Source organism: Psittacula echo (assembly GCF_963264785.1).
Source record: "Psittacula echo genome assembly, chromosome: 3".
Classification (NCBI taxonomy): Eukaryota; Metazoa; Chordata; class Aves; order Psittaciformes; family Psittacidae; genus Psittacula; species Psittacula echo.
In genome coordinates this window covers 82,811,576-82,837,643 of record NC_137736.1, presented here as the reverse complement: position 1 = coordinate 82,837,643, position 26,068 = coordinate 82,811,576, and the positions used below count along the sequence as shown (strand labels likewise).

The 26,068-nt window shown below is 39.1% G+C and overlaps 1 protein-coding gene across 1 annotated transcript; it reads right to left on the bottom strand.

Annotated features, from left to right (window-relative positions):
- Positions 1-8,406: 8,406 nt before the first annotated feature.
- EDNRB (endothelin receptor type B) lies at positions 8,407-21,482 on the bottom strand (the record flags this gene model as incomplete). The annotated part of the gene is made up of 7 exons (XM_080612942.1): positions 8,407-8,538; positions 10,069-10,177; positions 10,737-10,870; positions 11,546-11,695; positions 12,023-12,227; positions 12,387-12,499; positions 21,033-21,482. 7 exons carry the CDS (start codon positions 21,480-21,482, stop codon positions 8,407-8,409), a joined length of 1,293 nt encoding a protein of 430 aa, XP_080469068.1.
- Between the last annotated feature and the right edge of the window lie 4,586 nt (positions 21,483-26,068).

The window sequence follows — 26,068 nt, the reverse complement described above, 5'->3', positions numbered from 1 at the left end:
AGAATTATTTAGAAAGTTAAAATCTTGAGAGATCAGGGCTTCATTTTTACTATACAATGAGTTAATGCAATGGAAGACACAATTATAACTTAATCCCTGTTGAAGGATATAAAAGGGTGGACAAACCCCATATATGCTAGAGTCTACAGAAAGACATGCAGGCTTTGTATATTTATTTTAAACTAAAAGGTAAATGTTCCTATCTAGCATTATTAGCACTATACCTGACATGCATTTGCATAAAATAAAATAAAATAAAATAAATCACTCAGTGGAATTCAACTTGTTCATCTCTCATGAAATCAACATGCCAACTACAGCATAGATCTCCCATGGTACCCTTAAAAAAAATTATGCCCTGAAGGGCCTTTTCTAAGAAGGTCCTGTCAGTTCTCTTACATATCAACACATCTGTGCCTGGCAAACTTCCATTGGCTTCAGCTGTCCAACTATCCCAAGCATTTGGTGCACTGTAAGAAAAGTTCTCTAAAATGTCCACTGACTCTTGTTGTAAGTACATCTATGCTTGTTCAATTCTATATATCAAAAAATCAGTTTTTCATCTATAATCTCCCAGTATCTTTGTAGTCAAAGAAAAGTGATTGACAAAAAGACTTAACCAGAACTGAAATGGGAAAACGGCAAAAATGGGGTCTCCGCTTTTTTCTAGTGCAGTACCCTGTCTGATCATCTGCCCATTTTCCAACAGTGGCAGCTTTTCTAGGTTCAGGTAGGAATTACATATTTGACAGAATAGACGACATTTGAATCACAGAATTGTTGAAGTTGGCAGAGACCTTTGGAGATCACTCCAACACCACACTCCAAGCAGGATCACCTACAGAAGAGGTTCTCCAGGGCTGTGCCCCATCAGGCTTTAGGTATCTCCAAGGATAGAGCCTCCACAGCCTCTCTTGGGCAACCTGTTCCAACCTGGTCCAGTTTTCCACTATAGAATGTTTTTCTTATAAACAAAATTTCCTGTGTTTCAATTTGTGTTCACTGCCTCTTGTCTGTTCACTGGGCACCACTGAGAGCTGTCTGGCTCTGCTTTCTGTACTCATTCCCATCAGGTATTTATACACATGAGATCTTCCCTAAGCCTTCTATTCTCCAGGATAAGCAGTCCAATCTCTCTCAACCTCTCAATATCTGTGGAGTATTTGTGAGATACTCCAAAAATGCATTTAAGTAATGAAATACCTTAACCCCAATATTTCCAGTTCTTCACTGATTCTTTCAAAGAAATACAATCAAATCCAGTTCATTTCATTATTTATTTATTTTTTAAATAAAGCCAATAACTGGTGACGATCTTGTTAGACTTGTAGAGTCTAATGGTTCAAACACTTAGTCTTGACTTAGTAAGTAATTACACATCACTTAGGATCTACCAAGATTTGAATTGAATGGAAGTTAGCCTGGTCTGCTCTAGAAGTACCGCAACTACCTTACCCTGAGCTTGGTGCATACTGAGCTCTGTAGCTCCTGGCTTTCTATATTCAACCTTGTAGACATGCCTAATGCCTATTCAAAGTACTTTAGTACTATTTAATGGATTCCAGATCATAATAAATCTTTCTAACTATACAAATAAAAGATATACAAAGATTTAAAAGCCTTTAAAAATCTATGTTTATAAAACTCCTTAACAGAGTCAGTAAAAAAAAGGAGTGATTTAGACCCATTTAACATTGAGCTGATGCATACTGAAAGAAACTCTGAGCGTTAAGATACTGATTTTACATTTAAATTCTGCTTCTCATTCTGAAACACCCCCAAATACTCTGCAGACTGACAAAGGATTTGGAAGGCTCCCATTTTCTAACACTGAAAGACAGTCACCTCCAGCGTGAGACGGAGCAGATGTCTCCAAGCAAAGTGTGAAACTGTAGAACAGGGCAGTGTGCTCTTCTAAGCCACAAGAGAAGAACAGAGGAAGTAGATTGTTAATTATTTAAATTGGAAATTGGCCAAGAGCCCACAGCTGGCAATCCCAGTCTTTTGCAAGAGTGCCATGAAATGTAATTGCACTCTGGGTTTTACATCTCATTGGAAAGACTGGAGTAATTATGGTGAGACCTTCAATAAGTGGAAAAGTTGGTTACTTCTATGAAAGCTGTAAGCTCTTGAGTAGGCAAAAGCATATTGGAAGTCTCAGCAAATCATATATACTAGAAATTTCTGGTATTTTTACCCCCAACTCTGTCTTCTCTAGTTTTTTCTGTTTCTTTTACTGCAACCAACACTTTGGCTTATGTAATTTATGTATTTTTGTGTGTATGTGCACACACAGGTAAAAACACATATATATGTGTAGATATGTTTATAGAGTATTTTAAATACATTTGACTTATATATTAAATATTACAATATCAATTTCACAAGAGAATTCTAATAGTCCTACAGGAATTATCTTCACAACCCATGGAGGTGCTTGAAACAAACTATTGATGTCATGGTTCATTTCAGATTTCACAGTTCGTTTCTATCTCCTATCAAAATATGAAGTTCTAATTTTTTTTTGAAAAAAAACCCAAAAAACTTTTCTATTATAAAATGGTCGTAATGGTTACAAAATTCAAAGTTATGGAATAATTAAATTGCCAATTGTTAAAGTAACAAAATTCTAAACTTATTTCATAACCGTTTCTCTTTGCAACCTCAGGTTTATCAATAGCACTTAGTAAATGCTTATGCATATTTTCATTTCATAATTTTTTCATTCAGTGTGAGTAGTGCATAATTAGTCAGCATTTCAAACTTTACATTACATCTATGTTACCAAGTTAAGACCAATGGATCCAAATTTGTAGGACGTGCTACCTGCTATACATGCATTTCAGGGGAAAGGCTTCCTACACCTTTAGCAAGGTCCAGTCTGGTCCTGTGAAAACCCATTGGCAATTATGACGCTTTTTCTGGTTTAGTTTAATTAAAAAAAAAAAAACACAAACCCATTTTGCATGAATTCTGCTATCTCTTTTGCAGCTCCAACTAAAACTTACCAAACCCACCACTTTTGTTTTATTAGCTTGCCATGTTTCTCTCCCACCCCTACAAAGGCTGAGCATGTGTTGAATCCATCCTTCTTGTGAAGATGCAAGCATCCTCGGGTTTGTCACTCTTTTTCCTGGCACCTTCAAATGACAGCCATTACCCACTCCCCTTGTTTTCACCACTGATCTGTTTCTTCAGGATAACCAAACCTGTGAGCCACTAGTGCAAATTTTGGGAAATTAAAGGACAACAAATGCTCCCCCCCAAGAGCAAAACAAGTAGAAGCAAATTTTGGAGAATATGGTTTGTGAAGAAGGTATGGTAACACTAAAGTTATAATTGTAGCTATCCAGTGATGGCATCATTTAAATATTAATGTGGTATTATCCATGTTACCATTCTGAAAAATTTGATGCATCCTCACATCTGTTAACATACGTAGGTTTATGATGAGCTGTATGGTCTAACTAGTTACCACACTAATATGGCAAATTCCTTCCAGCTACTACCTCCCACAATCAGAACATCTTTGGCTTGTCACTGAGATTTCATGGAGCTTTAAGATAAAACATAAATTTCTGAAGGTTTTGCTTTTAGTTATAATAGAATCTTCTGAGTGAAGAGTTTTCTTTTTCAAAAGAAGGAAAGAGGACTGAGAGGGGTGTGCATTTTCACTGGTAAGAGCAAGCTTTGAGACCTCCTTCACAGCTAAATTTGAGTACTTGGAAAGACAAGACCAAGTAGATGCCAGGGTTTTATTTAATGATAGCATTTTAAAGTTAGCAATTGCAAGCTAATAAACCATATGACTACTGTTGCTATGTAATACAGTAATCTTACCACTGCTGACTGAGAAGAAAGATGACCAGCAGAACACAGAAGACTAATGCCGAGTCCTTTTGTCTCCCTTTATTTTCTGATGTGGATACCAGTTCAGCAACTTGGATTAAAATCTGAACAGAAGTGCACAGCAAGTACGTGGAGAACTCTTGGGCCTTCTTGAGCAGACTACAGGAAGACCATGGTCTGAGCAGCAGGGTGCAGGAAGTTGCAGTAAAAAGTGAACCACTCTATAGACCAGACACAACCACAGGTTGCCAGTTGGACCATCCTGCTCCACCAACACCAATGCCAAATCCACCCTTCTCAAGAGTCGTTAGAGTGAGTCAGTGTTTGAAGAACCTAAGCTACACGTATATCCATGTTGCTATGTAAGTTCTAATGTGTTTAGAAAACAGACAACAAGCTGCAGCTAATCCCCTCAATGCAAGAGCCAAGACTGCAGTAGATAAAACTGTGGATGAGACCAACAGTTAGAAAAGCAAATTGCCGCAAAGAAGTTAGCTGGGCTGTGAAGACTATGGCTTACCTGTAGAGAGCTGTAGGATCTTAAAAGAAATATACATATATAAAAAAAAATTCTTCATGAGTGGTTGGTGAAGACTCTGGACCATAGCATAAGATGAAGAAAAAGGAACTGAAGAGGCCATAAGAGATATAACTAGAACATTACTTACAAGGGACCTCATTTCTACAGGTGCTTCTGTTCCAGGAGCAGGCAACTTGAAACAATGTGCTAACAGTCCTCAGGCCATGAAAAAAGACAAATCTACCTGGATGCAGCAGGCCACCAATTAAACAAAAGGGAACATAACTATTTGGAATAGGACAGCAGTTGCAGCAAACACATTTTGGGGTGTACAGATAATGCAAGCATATAAAGATTTAACCAGAATCAGCATATTTAGTCTGATACTGTTTTCCACTGCTTTAAGAAAGGTTAATTGAAGTAGGCACAAAATTACACTGTCAGCATACAAAGAGGTAATAGTTTTCATGTGGCATATTCTAGCATCAAGTGCATGCAATCCCAAATTAACGAGCTAAAAGTTTAGTGCCTTTTATTTGTGATGTCCCTAAGACAGGAAGATTTGTGACTATATATGGGTGTGTAGACAAGAGATTGCAACTGACATTTTGAGCAAAAACAAACAGAGCAAAGACAGGCATGGCTGATTGTTCCAACAAACATCAGGCAATCTTACAACGCGCACGCAAGTCTGAAAGCTCTCCAAGTTTCAACTAGCTATCTAAAACCAGCTCACCCAAAAGCTTTTAGTTCTGAATTGCTTACTTTTTTTTTACAGCATTGTCACTGCTTAAGAATTAAAGGACCCCCTAGAAGAAAAAAGGTGAGACTTCTTTTTGCAATGAATTAAAATTACAAATATTTTATTGGTATGTTTACAAATATTTTAGTATGTTTACATTGTCTGAGCCAAAATGTTGCTATTTTAAATGACCACAGAAAATGAAATATAGAATTATTTTACACAGCTATACAGAACAATTGAAAAAAAAATCCTTTTAACATTATTTCAGCACATACAACATTCTTTTGCTAAGCCAATCACATGTTGATTAAGAGCTGTCTGGGACACTTAAATGCCACAGCTCATAGCAGATGTTCCATGACCATCATATTTTGCATTTGATCCTCTGAGGTGCAGTACCAGTGTATCAGTTCAGTCCACTCAGTTCAAAACACCCTCTCTTAAGTCCAAGAGAGCTGTGTGCAGGCAAAATACAGAGCAGCTGGGGAAGTAAAATCTAACTGCTGTATAAAGGCCAAAACACAGAGATGTGACATAGTTACTTACAAGTTTGTTTTTTCATCTTAAGCCATGCTGTGTCAACTCTTCAGGCCATTGGCACAGATGATTCTTCTTACTCTGTCACACCACTCTGGGCAAGCATATCGAATTCCTATAAAGATGCATGTGCCTCTCCGCAGTTGTTCTGCTACCTGTGATCCCCTGTTTAAGGCTTAAAGGGCCTTAGACTGCCTGGTTTACCCCAGCGAGATGATTTTACCTTTCTTTCCTAACTTTTCTAAACAACTCCTTGTCCAAGGTAGCACATCAGCTAGGTGTTTGAAAGAACACTATTGCTGTGCCCTAATACTGTTCCAACTGAATCGAATAGTTAAACATCCATCGATTTCAGTGAATGGAAGAATAGAGCTGTACTGAAGACTTTAGAAAATGCCTATGTTCAGTACTGAGATTTAATCTTAGCTAGAACTGTGTAAGAGCAGAAAATACAAAAGTCTACTTAAGTGTATATATTAACTCCAAAAAGTGGACAGTGTATTTGCAAAACCTAAATGTCTGACTGAGAGGACTTGTCTTAAAGAACTAGTCCAGGAAAAAAAATGAAAAATATGTTACACAGTTGCCAATACAACAGCTATATTTTAAATAAAAATAACAATAATATACATGTACAATATTGTAATGCTATAACTTGATGAAAATAATACTGATCAATATCAAACTTAGTATTTAATTGATTATCCATCCTTAACAGATGAAATGCATTTCACAGGAATAGATGCAGGCAAGGTGAAGTGATATTCATGGCTTACCATGAGTAAGTTATCATGAAAGTTCGGGTAAAAATGTAAAGAACGAAACTTTAAATAGATTTATATTTATAAAAGTTCAGCATTATAGCAGGGTGCATGTGTTGCAGAAAGATGTCAAGAGCAACCTAATGGTAGACAACATATACACTTGCTACACACTCACACACACAAACACATATGTGCCCATGCTCAAATGCATGTGCATTGGTCCTCAGCATGATTATAGAAGCATACCCTTACTAGCTTTTGATGGGGGAAATACCAGGAATGGGGTTCACCTCTCCTGTTTTTTAGCTGTCTGCAAGGTAGATGTAGCTACGTAAAGTCAGATGAGATGACACCTATCTAAGGTTAACATCAACTGAACATTTTAATGAAAACTGGTTTCGCCCTGAGCATATTTAAGGCACTTTATTAAAAAATCTGAAGTTAATAAAGACTGGGAAAAAAAAAAGTAAAAATCCTTACATGTGAAATTTGGAAATTAAAAAAAAAAATAATTCCTGAGTCTTGATAAATATTTTTATTACAATAAAATACCATGACTATTGAAAACATGTCTTTTATAAAAGCATGTTATATGACATTTTTTCTTGAAAAACTCACGCTTCAGTGCACGAAATATGTTAATAAGTCTTTGGGGACATCTGTAACAAATTAATAGGAAATGAAAAGCCAAAGAATGCCCTGTCATGTATGTACAAAACATGCATTGCTCCTGGCAACACACATCATGTTTACTACAGGCATCTTTACCTTTCTGTTTTCTTGCAGGGTCCTGCCCATATTTTAATACTTTACAATTATTTATGCTTCACTAAACTATTTACAGAAGCAGAAACTAATCACACATCTTCTTAAGCCCATAAACACAGAACTACAGAGACGACTGCACTACATAGTACTGCTCTCTACAAGTACAGTTTGTGAATAATTTTCTTTATGAAGATTTAAATCTAAATGAAAATAGAAGTTCAAATTCTCCCTGTTTTCCTTGGGTACATTTTTTTACACCCCCTATTTTCAGAAGATTTTGCCCCAAGACAGTATTTGTATTGTAAAAACAGTTGTAAATTGTTGCAAAAGTATCTCAAGTAAAGAACCATGATGCTCGTGAATGCCCACTGTTTACACAGGATACAATCAATTTGTTTTCAGTTCAAAATAGCTGATTTCCAATACTAGCCATCATCTGTATGGTTCTAGTAGTATTAATTTTTACTTTTGGTATATTTGTCTTTCCTCCACTGTCTTTAAATACAAATAACATGGAGACAGTGATATGGACCATACCCAGAGTGCTGCCAAATGCAATGAACATGCACAGTGGTTACAGAATGGTATTTATAGAGGCCATAGAAGGTTCCTTCTAATACTAATAGGTAAAAACAATAATCAGAGTGAAATGCACTTGTGATTTAACTGCGTCCTTTAATATTTTCATTAGCTATCTCTAAAATATCCCTGACAAAATTCTACTTTTTTTACATTCAACTTCTATTACAATGTATTTCATGTTTTATTTTAAAAATCCCACAATAGTGATGGTGGTTAATCTGCTTTATAAAAGAGAATACACTAAGTTATATATAATAATGGCTTTGATCCAATTAACATTATATTATACTGCTCAGTAATTACTGTGACTTCAGTTCCTACAACTGTTATAGTGAATACAAATGACCGTTTAATGTACAGGAAGTGGGTTTCATTTGGAAGTGCTGATTCAGAAGTATTCAAGTGCTAACAATGACTTGTTCTTTCTACATTTTTTTCTTCATGTTCCATACATGACGATTTTATAAATATCTGTGGTTTTCAATGTGACACAATTTTGGGCAATTTCTTTTAATGTTCTTTTTCCGTGCAAACACAAAACTAGATTTTTCTAAACGCTACCATCTCATTAAAAGTAACTGCCACTTTTACTTATAAAGGCACCGGCATTAATGTAGGAGAATATATCTTTTATGCTTGTTTTATGAAGAGCTGTACTTGTTACTGGAGCGGAAATTATCATATCCGTGATCATTAGCTTTGAACTTTAGGCAGGACTGCCTTTCCTCCAGGGACAACAGATCTTTGGATTGGCACCAGCAACATAAGCATGACTGTTAAAATAAAAGGAATAAACATTTTACATCATTTTGTTTTGCACATGTGGCAAACGCACTGAAAAGCTGCCCTTCTTCAGTGGTACAGTAGGAAATGGCAAATGCACAAGCTGCCATTTTCAGATTACAACGTGAGCAAACAAACAAGGTTAAGCTCTACATTGCTCAAATGGTCACTATTGTGATGCCCCATTAGCAACCTGAGTGCTGAAGGGCAGGAAGAGTTATATTGAGTTACATATATTAATAATAGCCACAAACAGGCCACTTCAAGTCTAGTTTGCATTCTTAAATGCATCTGAGAAGAAAATTATGACTCCTTATCCTTTCTCTGGTAATTTTTCTTGGGAAAAATGTATGCTCTGTAATCTACAATTTCTAGGCAAGATGCTGCTATTTATTTGATTTTTTTTTCTTTTTTTTTTCTTTTTTTTTGAGGGGAGACAAAGAGCACCAAATAGGAGAATGGTGAAAACCTGCACACAGTTTATACATTTACTAGATATACTGCAGACCTTTTGCTGATGCCACTGACTGGCCTTTGGGTGCTGCAAGTCCATCTGGGATCTGGCATACCCACTTCTTTCCATGCTCAGGAAGCTAGAGATCTCTTACATGCTCCCAGCTCCAGTGACTCTTTCAGGGGGCCAGCAATGTAGACAGGGAAGACAAGACTGACAATAAAGCCTCTGCAACATGTGCTGTCACACTTATTTGGGAAATACGCTAATGCTACTAGAGGTAGAGCTGATTGGTTTCTGATGGAAAGTCAGTAAGGAATTCAACACAGCCAGGCAATAAGCCTAGCAGTGGCCAACAGTTAAATGCCTGGCACAAAAAGAAAAATCTAAGAATTTGTGGTAGACAGCATTAACAACTCTGATACAGTGTATGAAGACATCAGGGGCCACAAAAATAAAAAATCTGGATACGAAGGTGGAAAGACAGATGGGCTGCAATCCACATGTGATCCAAAGCCTTAAATCTTGTGTGGAGAATTAGGGCCCAGGACTGTTCATGCAAACCAACGGAAAACTACAAACAACTCTGTCTCAAAATGTTGGCATTGGAAAGGGACAGGTGGATACTTGCACCCTCTGCCTCACCTAACTGCCTACTGATTTAAGCACTCCATCAGGATGGGGAGAACCTGGGGTCAGCAGGTCAAACCCCTTTTGGGTTGCAGAGGATATGGCTAAATGAATCTCTGCAGCACAGTCTGAGTCTGCTTTGTCAGTGCTCTACAAGTGGCTGGGTGCCAGCTGGGTGTCAGGAAGTGATGCACCACTGATTAGCATGGTGCCAAAAGGGTTTATTATACACTCCACTCTTTTGCTTTCTCTTTTGTCTCTATGAATCCTTAATTCCTTTCTATGTAGCTTCAACAGGGAGAGAACACCTACAATAACCCAGTTAAAATTTAAAGTCAAATTTAATGATCACTTAAAACACTTTTGCATGCTAAGGAGTGAGTTTTACTGCTGACATCACTTTTAACCAGAGGAGCAGCTCTCAGCAGCTTCTTACCTTAAAGCAGTTTTGGAATCTTTTGCTCACCAAATACAGAGCTATTGGATTAATGCAGGAATTCAGTGAAGCCATGTTAATACCAATGTAGTCCATCACGAGAAAAAAGCTGTGTGGAAATTAAAGTGAGACACTTCTCATTTTCTCTGAAAAGGCTTAATAGAGGTTTACAACTATGAAAATTTGACTTGGCTTCACTCAACCAAGACTAGCTAAAGTAATAGTAAAGGGGTTTATATCAACAGGATTAACTCATGGAGGTAACAGTTGTGCTCAATAAATAAGTTTAACCAGTAAGATCATTTTCATGAAAGTAATTTCAGAAGATCCAACCACCGTAGCTTGTGGGAGGAAATATTCACAAGGTTTTCTTCACAGAATTAATCCTAGCTGTTCTGTTGAAAGGCAAATAGGGATAGAAATTCCCCCTCCACCCTCTTAATGCCACAAGACAGTAGGACAGCCCCAAAAGGGATCAGGAGGAAGACAGGGCAAACAGGGGGATTCCTCATAGTTTTCTGACTTTGCTACTGGATCAAAACCAGAGTGTCTGGATGAAGTAGCAGGGAAAACTTCAGACACACAGAGTAACCTAGTTAATTAGGAAATCCAAAAAATCTTATGTAAAATGTCATCAGTGCACAGGCGTTTTATTTCTGCAATCTTACCTTAAAAGTTCACATCTGTTGGGGTCTTTCTGATCATAAATAGTGAGTTTCAATATTCTGCTTAAGTGCAGTGGGAGCCAACACAAGGCAAAAACAAGTACCAGACAGAACACAGTTTTGGCCACCTCACGTCTCTGAAAAAGAAAATTGGACAGAATAGTTATAGTTTCTGTTTCTTGATTGCTGTTGTCTTTTAATATCCAATGTTCAATAAACAAAATAAAAACCCTATCAAAACACAGGAGTTCGGAGAACATCAAGTACCTTATTTTCTTGGAATGTGTACTCAATCTTTTCTATTGTTTTAGATGTCTTGCGCTTATTCTCTGTATCTCCAATTTTAAAAAGTATGAGTAATAATATGTTTGTGTCTGGTGCACTACTAACCTGGACTGTACTTTGGCATGTGGTTTTTTCCTGCTAATGTATACTGCTAACCTCACTATAGTTCAGCATGAAATTGTTTCAAAATAGTTAACAGGTTTAGAGGATGGCTTCAGTTTTCATTACAAAATATCCAGCTCTCACTATTGTGAAGAAATAAAAACTATAAAACCTGAAGGATTAACATCAAACATGAAAAAACCTCACAAACCACCAGTTTTGTGACTGAAAGTTAAAATCTTAGGTTTCTGAGGGCTCTGATATATATATACATATCTAAGAGCAACACCACTACTAAGCAACTTCTTACTAATAATCTTGAAGTCATCATGCAGGAACAGAATAATGATGTGAAAGTAAAGTCATTAAAGGTATTATTGTTAACCTCTCTACAGACAGCAGAATTGTCAGGGATAACTTTTTACCTGTTTTAAGTGGTCGTTTAACGCAATTTGCATCCCACTTTTCTTTCGTAACATCTCACAGGTCATAAGAGTATAGAAAAATGCTGTGATTGCCAGTGGCAAACAGAAGTAAAAGCTGAACAGCCACCAGTCTTTAGCTTGCTTGTAAAACTACAAAGAAAACAAAAGCAAAGCTATTGTTAGGAGTTGAATGCTAAGCATTTTGGAAAGTATGCTGTAACTAGCTGGTCAGTTTGTCCAGAAAAGCATCTCTATGAGGTGTAGGTTACAGATAAGAAAACAGAACAAGTACTATGCCCAAAGCCCACAAAAAGAAAAAGTTTCTGAGTGCTCTTCTTTTAATCGATATACTTCAGGAATCTGTCAGTATTTCATTTGAACATTATATTCACCTACACTTGCACAAATTACAGTCCACGCAACGCTAAGAAGATGGAAGGAACTCTTCTGGAGATTTTGTAAATGTCAGTGTCTTACCATCATAAAGGACGTTTTCTGTGTGGGGTGAAGCAGGCAGATTCTAAGATCCTTTCCTCTGTACTCCATCGTAATCATGTCAAATGCAATAGCTTCTGGAACAGCCAGTATCACCGACAAAACCCAGATCAGTACAATTTCAACAGCAGTCCACTTTGGCACTCCAATTCCCTTAATGCGACTCCAAGAAGCAACTGCTCGGTACCTGAAGCAACAGCACACATTTGCAAAAAATATGAGAAAACCCACCTGGTTTAACTGGCAACCCCGCTTATTATTCATGTTGTATCAGCACAGTAGAAAGGCAAATTTGAGCCCATATTGAAAAGCAATTAAGAGAGTTTGATGAAAAAATGGGTCTCACCTATCTATACTGAGGGCACACAAACTCAGCACTGTGATGCCCACTGATGCCTTTTGAATGAAGGGTACTAATTTGCACATTTCAACACCGAAGGGCCAGTCCTCTGCAAGCAGCTGTGAAAAGAAAACAATTAGAAATAAGCTGGGTTTAAAAAATAATTCCCAAAGCTGAAACACAGACCTTTGTCTTGACTGGTTTTTTTTTTTCTGCCATGTAAAACTTAGTCAAGAAGTGCCTTTTCACAAGGGAGTCTCCAACATGTGTGTCCTAAAAACTAGGCAGTAGCTGTACAGTCACTCCCTGGTTGGGTAAGGATATGCATAAAGGCTTAGTCCTCACTTCTTAAGCCCCATGAACTCCACTTATTTTGCTTCCAACTTCACCACTCCAGTGTTTATGTGCTTTTCTCATGTGTTCAAGTAACTCTCCATTTACTAGAAATACAGAAAATTACTTAAGGCTGAGCAGAATGGGGCAATACCAACAACTGCACATCTGGAGTGGGGTTTATTTGAAGCTTGGTGTCTAGGCTCCATCAGCTAAGGAGTCAGACAACGCTGGAGAGAAATGAATCCCATAGTTCTTAGCTGACCATCTCATAACGAAGGAAGAGACCTACTGGATACTAAGGAAGGCTAAACAGCTAGTTTGATATTAATATTTAGCAGAAGGTAACGATAGATCAGATTAATCACTCACTGAGGATCTTCACTGACCAGTTTTTTCAATGATTCTTTATTATAATACTGAAAGGACTATCTGCGCATTAAGCATACTTGTAACTGCTACAGAATAAAAGAGCTCAATGATTTCAGATTGGTTCAATTGCACTTTAGGTTATACACTTGAATGGAAATCTGTCACATCCCATTTTTACATTTTAGCAATACGTTTTAGCTGATTTAGGGGATGACTTACTGGACACAGAAAGCACGTTCCTAGCAGCTGATGCTATAAACTGTTTGCCTGTTAGCTTCACTTCAGAAACATTTAATCTTTGTACTCTGCTGTGAGCTCAATATAATGGCTCAAATACATCACAGCAGCAGCCAAATATTCCAGTTCCTCAGAAAAAGAAGACTCTTTAGAACAGAGGTTATGCCAAGAAATAGTCGCAATCATTGTATATAAAAGTAAACTTTCTGAGTTTCTGTAATTAGTTTACACTATCTAAGGCCATTTCTGTTTTTCACAATTTTGTTCAAATGAGGTCTTTTGGATCTGTTGCAGATTGTGGGCTACAAAATGGAAAAGGAGAGGAAAGAACAATAACTATCCAAAAGATGATTGCAAAATCTTTCTCCTGGCTCAGGTCTCCTCAGACATCTTAGAAGGCTAAAATATGGAAAAGAAGAAAGAAGAATGGTAACTACCCAAAAAGAGATTGCAAATTTTACCCTTCGCTCGGGTCTCCTCAGATATCTCATTTAATATAGATGTACTATGAGAAGAAATAGGTTATCATACTGCAGAGATTCTGCTGGGGACCAAAATGAGTGAAGATTGATAGCCACAGAGTTGCCTGCTCACATTGACTTTGTTCAGCAAATTCCTTTAGCACACATACACATGCATCCCAAAATAAACAACTACATAGTCAACAGTTTTTGAAAAGCCCTGATAATAATTTATATATAATTTTATTTTAACACGAAGAACCATAAGTACACTTCATGACAATGTGCTTTTGGAAATCCCAATAAAATGTCCACCAGTATTTTTAGATACCGGAATACCTTTCAAAATCTGCTTTAGTCCTATGCCAAAATGGGACCTTCTATTTCTTCAATGATCTACTCAAGTAAGACAAAGAGTATAATGCTTCTGCAGAAATGAAGCAGAAATAAAAATTCTAGGGATTTATGTTTCTTGAGAAATTTATGGAAAGTAATAAAGCAGAGGAAGAAGGGATGAGGTTGTAATAACCATACAATATCTTTTTATTTATGTGATGTGGGAAAAATAACTCAATCTGTAACTAAAGTATTTTCAGTAAAGCCTCTCCCTAAGACTTCTTCTGAATTGCTGTAAGGGGGTGATAGCAACAAGCTACTATTAAAATTGCTACATGAATCATTACAGATGTTCTAAATGTACACTTTACATAATCTTATGACACCTGGACTCATTTAATTTATATCAATCAAGAAGTGAGCCTCCAGCCTACCACACGTAATTGTTATAGAAATCAAGGACTTGGTAGCAAGTACATTTTATACTTGTTTATAGAACCTATTGTATATTGTACATGTATACATATTAAACGAGAGATGACTCATTAAAAAAGCACTTCAGAATCAAAATGTATTTTTTTCTTCATTGAACTGAAATTCAGACATTTGGTCAAATTTCTTTGGTACGTTCTGTTGAAGACTTTCAGCTACAGCTAGCTGGTGTACATGCCAACACACTCCCTTGTCTCTCTTCCCTAAAATCACAACAGTTAAGCCACACGTTGGGAGATTTCCCTGAACTAATGTTTATCTCTCAGGTGCAGACAGTCACACCTGTGCTCCAAGCTGACTGGATTTGAGCCAGCTCCAGTTTGGAAGCCATATGGCTGGATTAGCATAGGGCTGTGCACAAGTGAATGTGGTCAACTGAGAGAAAGGGTGCATTAGCTTGGGTTTAGCATAACATCAAAGTATTACTTGCATTCAGCTAGCTTAAATCAGGAACAGAATGGACACACAGCTGTCTGCGTTGGATTGGAAAAAACATCTCCATTATCTCTTGCAGCTGATGTATTGTGATACTTGAGCATTTTAATGCATGAGTCACAAGTCTCTCTACCATGGTATTGCAAGCAGCTAATGATATGCTTTGCAGCAAAAGCTTGAAAATGTTAAGAAAGTAAAAGGGTAAAAACCAGAATGTTTTAATTGCTGAACTATGCTTCTTTGTTGTTTCTGTTTGTTCTGTGTATTGCCATCTCCTTAAAACACTGCCTTAAAGTACTGTGAAAATCCACTGTATTTCAGGAGCATCATATTTGTGGGCAAGAGCCATGATTATTCCTAGTGAAGTACAGATGCAGCCTAATACAATTTTGCATGGGTAAAACGGTATTCTTATAATTCATAATAGGGTATCTGTACAAAGAGTGCCACTTTACAAATGACTTAGAGCCATGAGATACTGCCAAGTGGCAGCAAAGAGAAAAATAATGTTGCATTTTCATTAGTAAAATGCCAAGAGAAGTTTACCACTGGCTGTATTCCGAGTGACCTTTTCCAATGTTTTATAGTCATTTATTTTATGTGGGTGAAGTTTTAACTCCTAAGCCACAGAGATGTGCTGAAGATGAAATGAAATAGAACAAAGGGAATACACCGCAGAATGAAGTGAAATCATGCTTAGAAGAAGCAATACCTCTGATGCACTCCTATAGCCAACACTTTTCTCAGATCAGACACAGATCTAAGCCTAAACTGATGTGAAAGCTGCACAGCTATGAAAGCAGCCCCAAGAGATGGTGTGACTCAGAGACACACCTGTGAATTACAATTCCTGCCCTGCTTCCTCTTGGTTGTGCAAGAACAAAAAGATATTCATAATCTGCCGCCACAACATGCCAACATAGGAGCACAATACGCTGCTTTCAATAGTTCAGCTGCTGTGGCCACCAGCCACAAGGCTGATGCCATGGCTCCATTCTACAACTGTTGACTTGCAGCAGTCAGACATGAAGAAGTAGTAAAGTGTGCACTTACATCAGTGTCCTAGTGCGGAGCAATGAATGCATGTGAAACAGAGCAGGAATTCATATTTCCTCCTAGCTGTGTGTTCACAGCAAGCCTAGTCCACAGGGTAAGAAGACTCAATCTTCATGAATGCAGTGTTCCACAGGAAATCAGAGGTGCAACTGTACACCCAATACACAAGCAACATTTTTTCCATGTATCTGTGAAATGACTGGCAGATTTTCACCTGATACTTTTTGAGATGGGGAGGTCATGCAGATAGATATTTTTTAGTAATTCATAGGAGCAAGCATTTTTCAAAACAGGAAATCTGCCCAGGAAATTAAGCTTATAGTCAGGGATAAGTCAGACTTTACAAAACTTATTAATATTTAACAATAATTATGTCAGGGTGGGGATCTTCACTCTAGACAAGAAAATAGATTTCCTAGTTAAGCTGAGAATGTTTTACATGTTTACAATAGAAGCGTAAACCCGCATTTTTAATTAGTAACTTCCATTTCGAACATTTTGGATGAGGCCTTGGGTGGCATGGTTTAGTGTGGTGTGTCCCTGCCCATGGCAGGGGGGTTGGAACTAGATGATCTTAAGGTCCTTTCCAACCTTAACTATTCTATGATTCTATGATTTTTTTAAGTGCTTAATTAAGATAAAGCAATACCATACAGACATATTGAAAATTACTGAAACCTCATAATGTGCTGCTGAAGTACAATAATTCTGTGATTTCACAATCACGGTTATAGGACTGCAACAAAAATAAGCATTAACAAAGCCATACTGCTGACAGACTGGGAAGCATAAACACAGGACAGAAAAAACCACCAGAACAACCCAAATAAGGTGAAAACTTGTTTTGAAATTTGTCACATGCATCTTTCCACTGAATGCATACACAGCAAATGTACATGTAATGAAAAAAAATAGATTGACAAATCTGCACTGACATCAAATGACATGTTTTAGTTTGGAGATCCATCATGAAAACTATATATGTGTACTTTTAACAACATATTGACATTTCCACTACTTCATCGATTGGACTTCAGAATAGATTGTTCCCATCTAACTACAGAACAAAGTTACCCCCCATTGCCTGTGAAGTCTACACAGATTCCTCCTCCGGACAATTCTTTCTTTCTTAAGTGCCTGCACGCTGCACTTGTTGACCATAAAAGGATCCTAAGCAAAACAGACTTCTAGTTTAACATGGTCAGAGATCAATAAATTTTATGTAAGAAATTCTGAGATGAACTTTGCAAGACCTCAAATGGTTCAGATGTTGGCAGAAAGGAAATAATACATTTCTCCCCATAAAATGGCTGTTACCTTTAACATCAGAAGAACCAGTGGCCACGAGTTGTCATATGGAGTAGTAACAATGTTTTCTGAAGATAAGCACCTTGACTTTCTTGGAAATTTATGCAAAGACTGGCTTTATCATGATGCATGCCCTATAGGTACTTGAATTACAAGTTAGTAAAATCATCACAAAGACACTTCCATATGAATCTCGCCCTTCTTAGAGCACAGCTGGATTAACAAAGGGATCTGTTTGCACCTTTGTGGAATATGTAGTCCCTGATCTAGTGTTTCTTGTATTTCCAGTGCTTAATAATGCTTTATGTTAACAGTATTTTTTATGTAATCCCTAAAATACATTACTGGGAAAAAAAAAATAAAACATTGCCTTGATCAAAAAACAACAACAACAACAAAACACACACACACACACACACACACACACACACACAAAACAACCAAAAAGAAAAAAAGAAAAAATCAAGGCCGTTTACTTTGGCCTTTGCTCATTGGCTTGGATAAAGACAAGGTTTTGTTCCTTTCCTGGTTCTTTTTTTTTTCTCTGCTCCTGCACTATGCTCTGAGATAAAGGAAGCTGTGACAGTATTTCCAGGCAGATATGCTTCCTCAGTCATCTGTGTCATAGCCAATTGATAGAGTTCAGAAAGCCACACAAAAGTGTACAAAGGACAGATTGTTCCCCTGTTAAAAATCCACTGGGACATGACAATAAATTGGACTTAATATAGAGATAAATATTACAAAGTGAGAGAGATGTAGTCTACATATCAGAAGAAAAAGCATGTTATAATATTATTTGATTACAGCTTTTTAAAGTCTATATTCTTATCTCATTACACATACACGCATGAGATGCAGAGCTAATGTAAGTTTGGAATTTCCAATCCTTATGTTATTTTTGTGTTTCACAGGCAGGAGTTACCAACTTTACTGATCTGGGAAAAAGAGCATAAGCCTTCCAGAAGGGAGATCTGTACTGTCAAGTATACAAGCTGCCACTGTCTTGTTTTCCAAAGACTAAGTGCAGAGAAGGACATAAAAAGTTCACCAACCACCTACTCTACCCTTCTGATACTTACGTCCACACCTTTAATTACTGTCTCAAATTAACAAAAACATGCTTAGTTAAGTCTGTTCAGTGAAGCAGTTGACTAGGCGTAGGACCACCTTCACATCCAATTAGTAGCAATTTTGCAAAGCCTCCACACTGCCACAGCATTCTGTACTGCATAATGATTGTCTCAAGACTTTTCTTAGCATCATATATTGGATTGCATGTGACTCACAATCTGGCTAACACCTGCTTTTCCTTAGACCTCCACAATATAAGAGATGTAAATTTTCATTTGTTATTTTTTTTCAGCTACTCACACATTCACTTAAATAGTCACAGGGACATCTTTTGCAGTTATCACTTTAAACAGCTGACAAAATGCTGCTCCAAGTGAGAATTCTGTGTTCTGTCATGTGTATCTGTCTGGAAAGCATTCACAGACACTTTCACACTTTCTACAAGTGTTGTTGAGTAAACTGCTGGCATTTTACTAACATAAGGAATTCTCTCACTCTCTTTCACACAGCTGCTATCTCAGGATCTGGTAGCTATTTTGAAGATTTGTTTCATCCAGTTTTAAAATGTTTGAAATTGCAAGTTACAACTGTTTAGTATACTTGATTTACAAACCTTTATTCTTCCCCTGCTGCTGGGTGATCATAGCCAGCTTTACATTGCACTACTGTATTCTCTTTCACAACGGTGCTCTGCGGGTGGAATTAAATGGGATGTAGAGTGGATAAAAAGTTATCAACTCAAACCACACGCAAACTCTTATTTTTGATTAAATAAACACAATGTCTAATGTTGGGGAAGGTGGGAGGTGTTTGGTTTATTTCTAATTCAAATCTATTCAAAAGCCTTATTTTAAAAAAATAAATATTTCACTCACTATTGTAAGGGATAATACAAATTTAATATGGGATCTTTATTTAAGATGAGTACCTGCGTGGCAGATTTAGCATCTGAGAGCTATTGCTTAGCTCTTAGCATTATCAATAGCACAATAAATATCCTGGACTTGCAACTGGTAGCATATTTATCAGTTTGCAATCTGATGATTTATTCCTCCCCCTCAAACCTACCTACTCAGAATGATACACTTGATGACATTAAATCAAGATAATCACGGTGATATATCATTGCATGCTATGATTAATTTAATTTTGAAATAGTGTCACAGAAATTGCAAAGTCTTGTACTGAGCAATTGTCATTGAATCAATCAGTTGGACTTTCCTAAGAACGGATGAAAAAATCTTTTTGTTCAATACCTTTTTTTACAAAAATACCTTTTTTAAAAACAGTTTAAAGTATTTTGTTTCATAAATTCCACTCTCAGATGAGTCCACACTTCTCACAAAGGACTATGATAAATATATAGCATAGAAAATACTGAAATTCTAAACTGAAGAAACTGTCGTGTAATCCAAATTATATGGCTGGCAAATTTAACAGTTATGATGTTCCCTGCTTTGTAATACTCCAATGCTTTAAAAGGATAAGGATACAGGATTCTATCATTTCAGCAGCTTCTGAGAGTAACCACTAGGGATAGAGAAGACTAAATTGAAACCCAGTCCCTTCGACATAGTTTTTCCAGAGCTAAAAGTAACAACCCCCCGAGTTTAAACACATGCATATGAAGTGAGAAGATGACAGGTGAAGCTTCTCATGTTCACTTCAAACAGTAACTGACGGGGACTCAGACTGTAAACTTTCAAGACAGAAGGTGCCTCGTTATTTGCAGCATCCCTCCTAAGAGGGCTGATCCTAACCAGAGGCTGGATTCAACTGTTCTTAAGGAAACATGGACTGCACAAGCTGGGTAGACAAGACAGGTTGTTCTTCTGTGGCAAGTCTCACCACGCCAAAGGTCAGAGTAACGAAGGTGCAAGGACAGTTGTTGCGGCTCACTCCCTCTCAGCTGTCCATGCTGCATCACTGGCGAACGGGGGAAAGAGCTCACAGCTCAGGAGAGCATCACGCTTCACAACTGCGGGATGTGTAGAACTAATGCAAATCGCTCTGTTGAATGATCTTTGTAGCTCCTGAATAAAGGCCCCATGCCAACAGCGACTGTAGGGACCCAAGTGAAGTATTACGACTAAGCCTGCCCCAGCTGAGCAGCAGGGACTGAGCGGTACTGAAAGAGTCTTCTGTGCCCTCCCCTCCATTCTTCGGGAGAAACGAGGGAAGCAACGAATCCATCTCGCATTTACCTATTGCATTCATCACCTTTATCCCCGGGACAGCACCTGTCTCCAGGTGACTTCCAGAGCCTGGCCCTCTGCAAGTCACCTCTGCCACATTCCCAGCTCGGATCGCTGGGAGGGCTGGGACTAGGGCAGAGGACAGGGTGCCATTTGGGACAACATCTGACCACACCACCACCCTCCGTCAGCTTTTTGTCACCCTCCGTCATCAGCTTTTTGGCAGGAGGTGAAGTCCCGAAGGTTTCCCAGCCAGAGAAGGGGCGCGCCTGCCCTCGGCACCCGCTGCGGTGCCCGGTATCTGCCGGGAAGCACCAAGAACAGGCCCGGACCCACCCCCGGCTCCCCCTCACCTTGTAGACGTTAATAGGAATGTCAATGATGATGTGGAGTAGGTCGCCCAGAGCCAGGCTGGCGATGAGGATGTTGGGGCCGTTCCTCATGCACTTGTTCTTGTAGATGATCCGCAGCAGCGTGGAATTGCCGATGATGCCCAGTACGAAGACAAGGCAGGACACCACCGTGTTGATGTACTTGAAAGTCTCCTTAATCTCCGTCTGACCGGTGCACATGGGGGGCGAGGCCGAACGCGGCCGCCCGCCAGCCGGCCCCCCGCCCCTGGGCAGCGCGGCCGAGCGGGAGGCATTAGGCTCGGCGCCCCGCACCGCAGGGGTCCCGGACGTCGGGTTCTGCCTGCCCGGGCCTGGCGAGCGCACGGACCCGTCGCCCTCGGCGGCGGCGCGACAGCCGAGGAGCAGGAGTAAGAGGAGGGCGGGCAGCCGCCACGGCCGGGTAGAGGGCATGGCGCTGCGGCACGGCTGATTCCCCGCCGGGCGACCGCTGCCGTCAGCGCCGACCTGCGCGGAGAGAGGACACCAGGCGTCAGCCGCGGGCACAGCGCGCCCAGCAGGGCGCCGACACCCAGGGACGGAGCCGGGGCGCTGCCTGCCACCGGGCGGGGACTGGCGGCGGGGCTGGCGGTGCAGCCAGTAGAGCAGCGCTGGGGCGAGAAGTCCCCTCCAGCAGGAGACCTGCTTGGCGCCGCCGCGCTCTGACACCCGCTCCTCTCCCCCTCACCTCGCTGAGCGGAGCGGAACCGATCCTGCCCGCCCGCCGTCTCCGGGGCTCTGCCTGCTGAGCGTAGGAGACGCGCCCCGCCGGCTGCCTTGCCCCAGGCTCCGGCTGGCTGCTCCTCTTCGTGTCACCGAGGCCGGCTGACGCCGCTCTCCGGCGATGGGCAGGCACCCCGGGACACGGAGCCGGGAAGGACAGAGCGCTTGTGGCAAGACCCGGCGGCCGTCACCCTCACACCAACTCCCGTGGCTAAAGTCGCGCCAGCGGGGCAGGGCCCCCCCTCTTTTCTAAAACATTCAACAGCATCTGGCCCATCAGTCACGGCCAGACCCCACCCGCAGCCTCCGCCCTCGCCGTCCCCCCGCCCCCCGGAGCCCAGCCCAGCCCCTCCGCCCGCCTGCCGGCCCCCGCCGCCTCACCCCTCTGCGCTGCCGGGAGCCCCTCGGCTGAAGTGATCACTGCCTCGGTACCTGTCGGGCCATGTGCACTGCGACCTTTTGCAGCCCGCCCGCCTCGTCTTGTACGAAGTTAGCTGTGACAACCTAATGAAGTAATTTTGCGGGTTTCGAAAGAGTGTTTTAAATCAGAAAGGGCTGTTAGAAGGGGTTTTGGCATCGTTAGAGGACGGCTGGGGGGAGGAAGAGGGCTTTTCCCCGTTGTCCTCTCGAGCACTCATTCCCAGTAGCTGGATAAGGAGTTCACACTCGCCTTTTATTCCGCTCTGCAAACAACCTGCACTCACACATCCACAGTGGCACACATGCTGCTTGTGCAACTCCTACGTGTTTAACGCTTTAAAGCGCTCCACAAACTGGGGTACTTTTATATTCTTCTTATGTCAGTAACAGTATTTTGTCTGTTCTGAAGCTGCAGTCATCCTGCTTGGTTATCTGGCTGCACTTCGGACAGGCATGGCAAAGCATCTGATCTCCGCGAGCTCATTCCAGTTCTTGCACCCTTCAGTGAAGCGTAAGAGTGAAGAGATTAGTACAGGATTTTGTGGAGACTACGAACAGCCTTTGAAGGTTGGAAACAATTGCATGTCTAACTAGAAAGAGCTGAATTTAAGGCTGGTTTCCAGCATCCCTACATAACTTTGTGGTTTTTTTTTTATTATTATTATTTTTCTTTAAATCATGCTGGAAGCTAAATCATATTCAGAACATGAATGTATAAATGCTTCGATACAGAAGTCACCTAAACTATTATCATACTTGTAGAGGAAAACACAGAGAACCAAATGTTTCTTTCAAAAACTGCTGGTCTCTCATCTTTACAGCATCTCCTACTAGCACCTTCTTGAGCTAATGTAGCAGACAGCCTCTTCTCATCCTCAGTTAGCTTCCTTTTCACATCTTCATCTTCATTTAAAAGTGCCGTATCAAGCCCCTTTCAAATTTATTTTTTTATTTTTTTTTTATTTTTTAAAAATTTTTTAATTTTTAATTTTAAATTCTTGATCTTTTTCCTAATTAAGCTGGCACACTCATTTTTCTTCCACATTTTATATTACAGTATTTGTGAAATAAAGGCACTAGAGTCACTTCTAAACTGTGTGAGGGTAGCTGGAGGTTGACTGCACTCCAGCTGGAATACTGATCTTTTCAGGTTCAGGCTTTTTCAAACTGTGCTTTGCAGCAGGATTCCTTTTGCAGCACTGGGGCTGGTTCCTCTCCCAGTGACAGAAGTGTGAACATCGAATAAACTCTATTATATTCTGAGCCCTGGGAACTTAACCAAAGTCTGTTCAGTTTTCACTTCTGCATTTCTCAATTTCAGATTCAGTCATCCATAAGTGAACAATGTTTTGCTAAATGCAATATTGACTTTTATTAGAGAATCTTTGCAATAACTTTCAACATTAACATAGCATTTTACATAACATGCTTTTTACTTACAAGGTTCTTGTTAAGCCTCAAAGGCTTCTGTGCTGCTCTTGACCAACAAGAAATAGATTTCAACCACAATGATTTATTTGCTAACATTTTTGTTAGCACAGCTCCATGAAATATGTTTGCTACTGTTTGGTAGCACCGCCATTGCTGCCACTTGCTTCAGCTTCAGAAGTTTTAGTAATAGCAACTTAGTTTCAGAAATTTTTAGTAATAATGTATACAGAACTCAAGGCAGCTGCTGCTACCTGTAGCACATTACTCTGTAATACTGCACAAAATAGGTCTGTGTGACAAAGCACTGAAGCTGTTTCTGGCTGTAACTAACTAAGTTTACCACTCTTTTTGTTTCTACTCTGGTTTTTTTCAGAGATTAAAATATTTGAGAAATTCGAAAGAGCATATGCAGTGATCCAAGTCTGCTTTAATTAATGAAAAAGTAAAGGCAAGCACAGTTTTACAGAAATTTATGTAAGGATGAAGATAATATCATATTAAACACTGAGACCGCAGTGGACATCTTGGCAACTTAACTGTAGCTGAAATGAAGAAGCAACTAACAGGGTTAATCTAGGTTGCAACAAGAAAAAATAATCTGTAAATATAATAGACCGGTGCCCCTTAAGTGACCTCTGCTAGTTATGCTATGAAATAAATTCCTTACTGAACTGTATGGAATTCATTATATAAGATTATGCAAACTGCTGCTAGTCTATATTTTTTTCTAGAACGCAGAAATACCCCTTGTCCTATGGAAATTTGACTTTTGTACAAAAGAGAGAAAGCTGGGCCACCATCTAAAAGATCCTCCAGACTGTCTGACACTCATTTTATTATATTCTGCACTTTCAGTGCATTCCATTCCACAGGCTATTGACAATTATATGAATTACAGGCAGTCATTATTTTAATTCTAAGTCAGATGCAACATTTCCATCAATGCTTGCTAATGCTCTTTTTTATTTTATTTTATTTTTTTTCAATTGGGAGAGTAAAGCAAATAGACTGAATAACTTGCAATCACCACCAGAATGATCTTTAACCACAGGAAGACTTTAAAGATTATTCTGTTACATGTAGTATAAATCATGGTAAGTGGTCGCCATTACAGCACCAGAAAACCCTTTCATTAACAAGCTTATGAAACACACCACAGGACTGTATATTTTAAGTCATGTTGTACTCATTGAATCCATGGGAATTTTGTCATGAGCTTGCAGGTACTTTTGCAAATTTCATTCACTTTCTGTTTATGTTGTTCAGTAATTAAGTAGCCTTGGAAATCTGCCCCATCAGACCTGCTTTTCCTTTTATTGAGTCTGGTGGAAATTTGCCTACTAACTGGGGCAAGTCTGGGATGAATAGAAAGAATAGCTCTCTCAGTGTAAGCCACACACTAGACGCAACAGCTCAATTAAAGTCAGAAAATAGTTTTCTGCGTTTTAGAAGCTAACACAGAAACATTAACAATGGCAATTTTAAAGGAGTAAATGTACTTTGAGAAATCAAGAAATTAGGATATTGCAGTTTTGTAACTGCATGTGTTTATGTATTGGGCAGATGGTACAGAAGAGTGACATTATCGGCCTCATTTTTTTCCCCTTAGTCTAAATTTATGCAAAAAATATTAAATTCTTTTTAGTGTGATGTGTATCTGTGCCTTGTGTCTTCTTCTACAAAGCTAAGCAACTTCTATAAATTGTAGTGTCGGCTGTCAACTGCAACATATTTACCTTATACCTAATTCTTGAAATAGTGGAACAAGTATTTTATCATTAAAGGTTAAAATAAAACAATAACAGTAGATATCACAAATGAAACATGAAGTTTGTGTGCAGATACTTGTTTTAATGTAGGTTACATTGTAAATTATTTCATACTTTATCTTAAAACAGCAAGATGGGAAACAATGAAAGGCAATCAAATTTGTACTAAGAAGAAATTTGTCTGTTTCTTATACTCATTAATATGAGTTCAAGGTTTTTATACAGAATGAAGTTCAAGTCTTCACATCAGGCTGGTTGCTAACTGAAATTTTATTTTTCCATCTAACTTGAAGATTTAAAATAATATGCCAGTTAGTAAAACTTAGTCCTCTCAACCTTCCTATTCAGCATCAGCAAAGGAAATCACAAGGTAAATTTAAGTTCTAAAAAATAATATAGCAGCATGTAATTAACTTGAGGCATAAAATACACTGAATTGCTATCCATTAAGGGAAAAGCTACCAAAATGGGTTTGGGAATGTAGCTGCAGTTTTGAAAGAGCAGCATTTCTGAATTTCACAGAAATTAGAGACATGTTTTTCTATGCCACCCCAATAGAATAAGGTGACCCAGTTTATTTTCAAATTCCAGTTGCAGTAGGAGTTTGGGTCAGAACCTCCCAGGAAGCCTACATAAGATCAGTTGTTTAAAAAAATA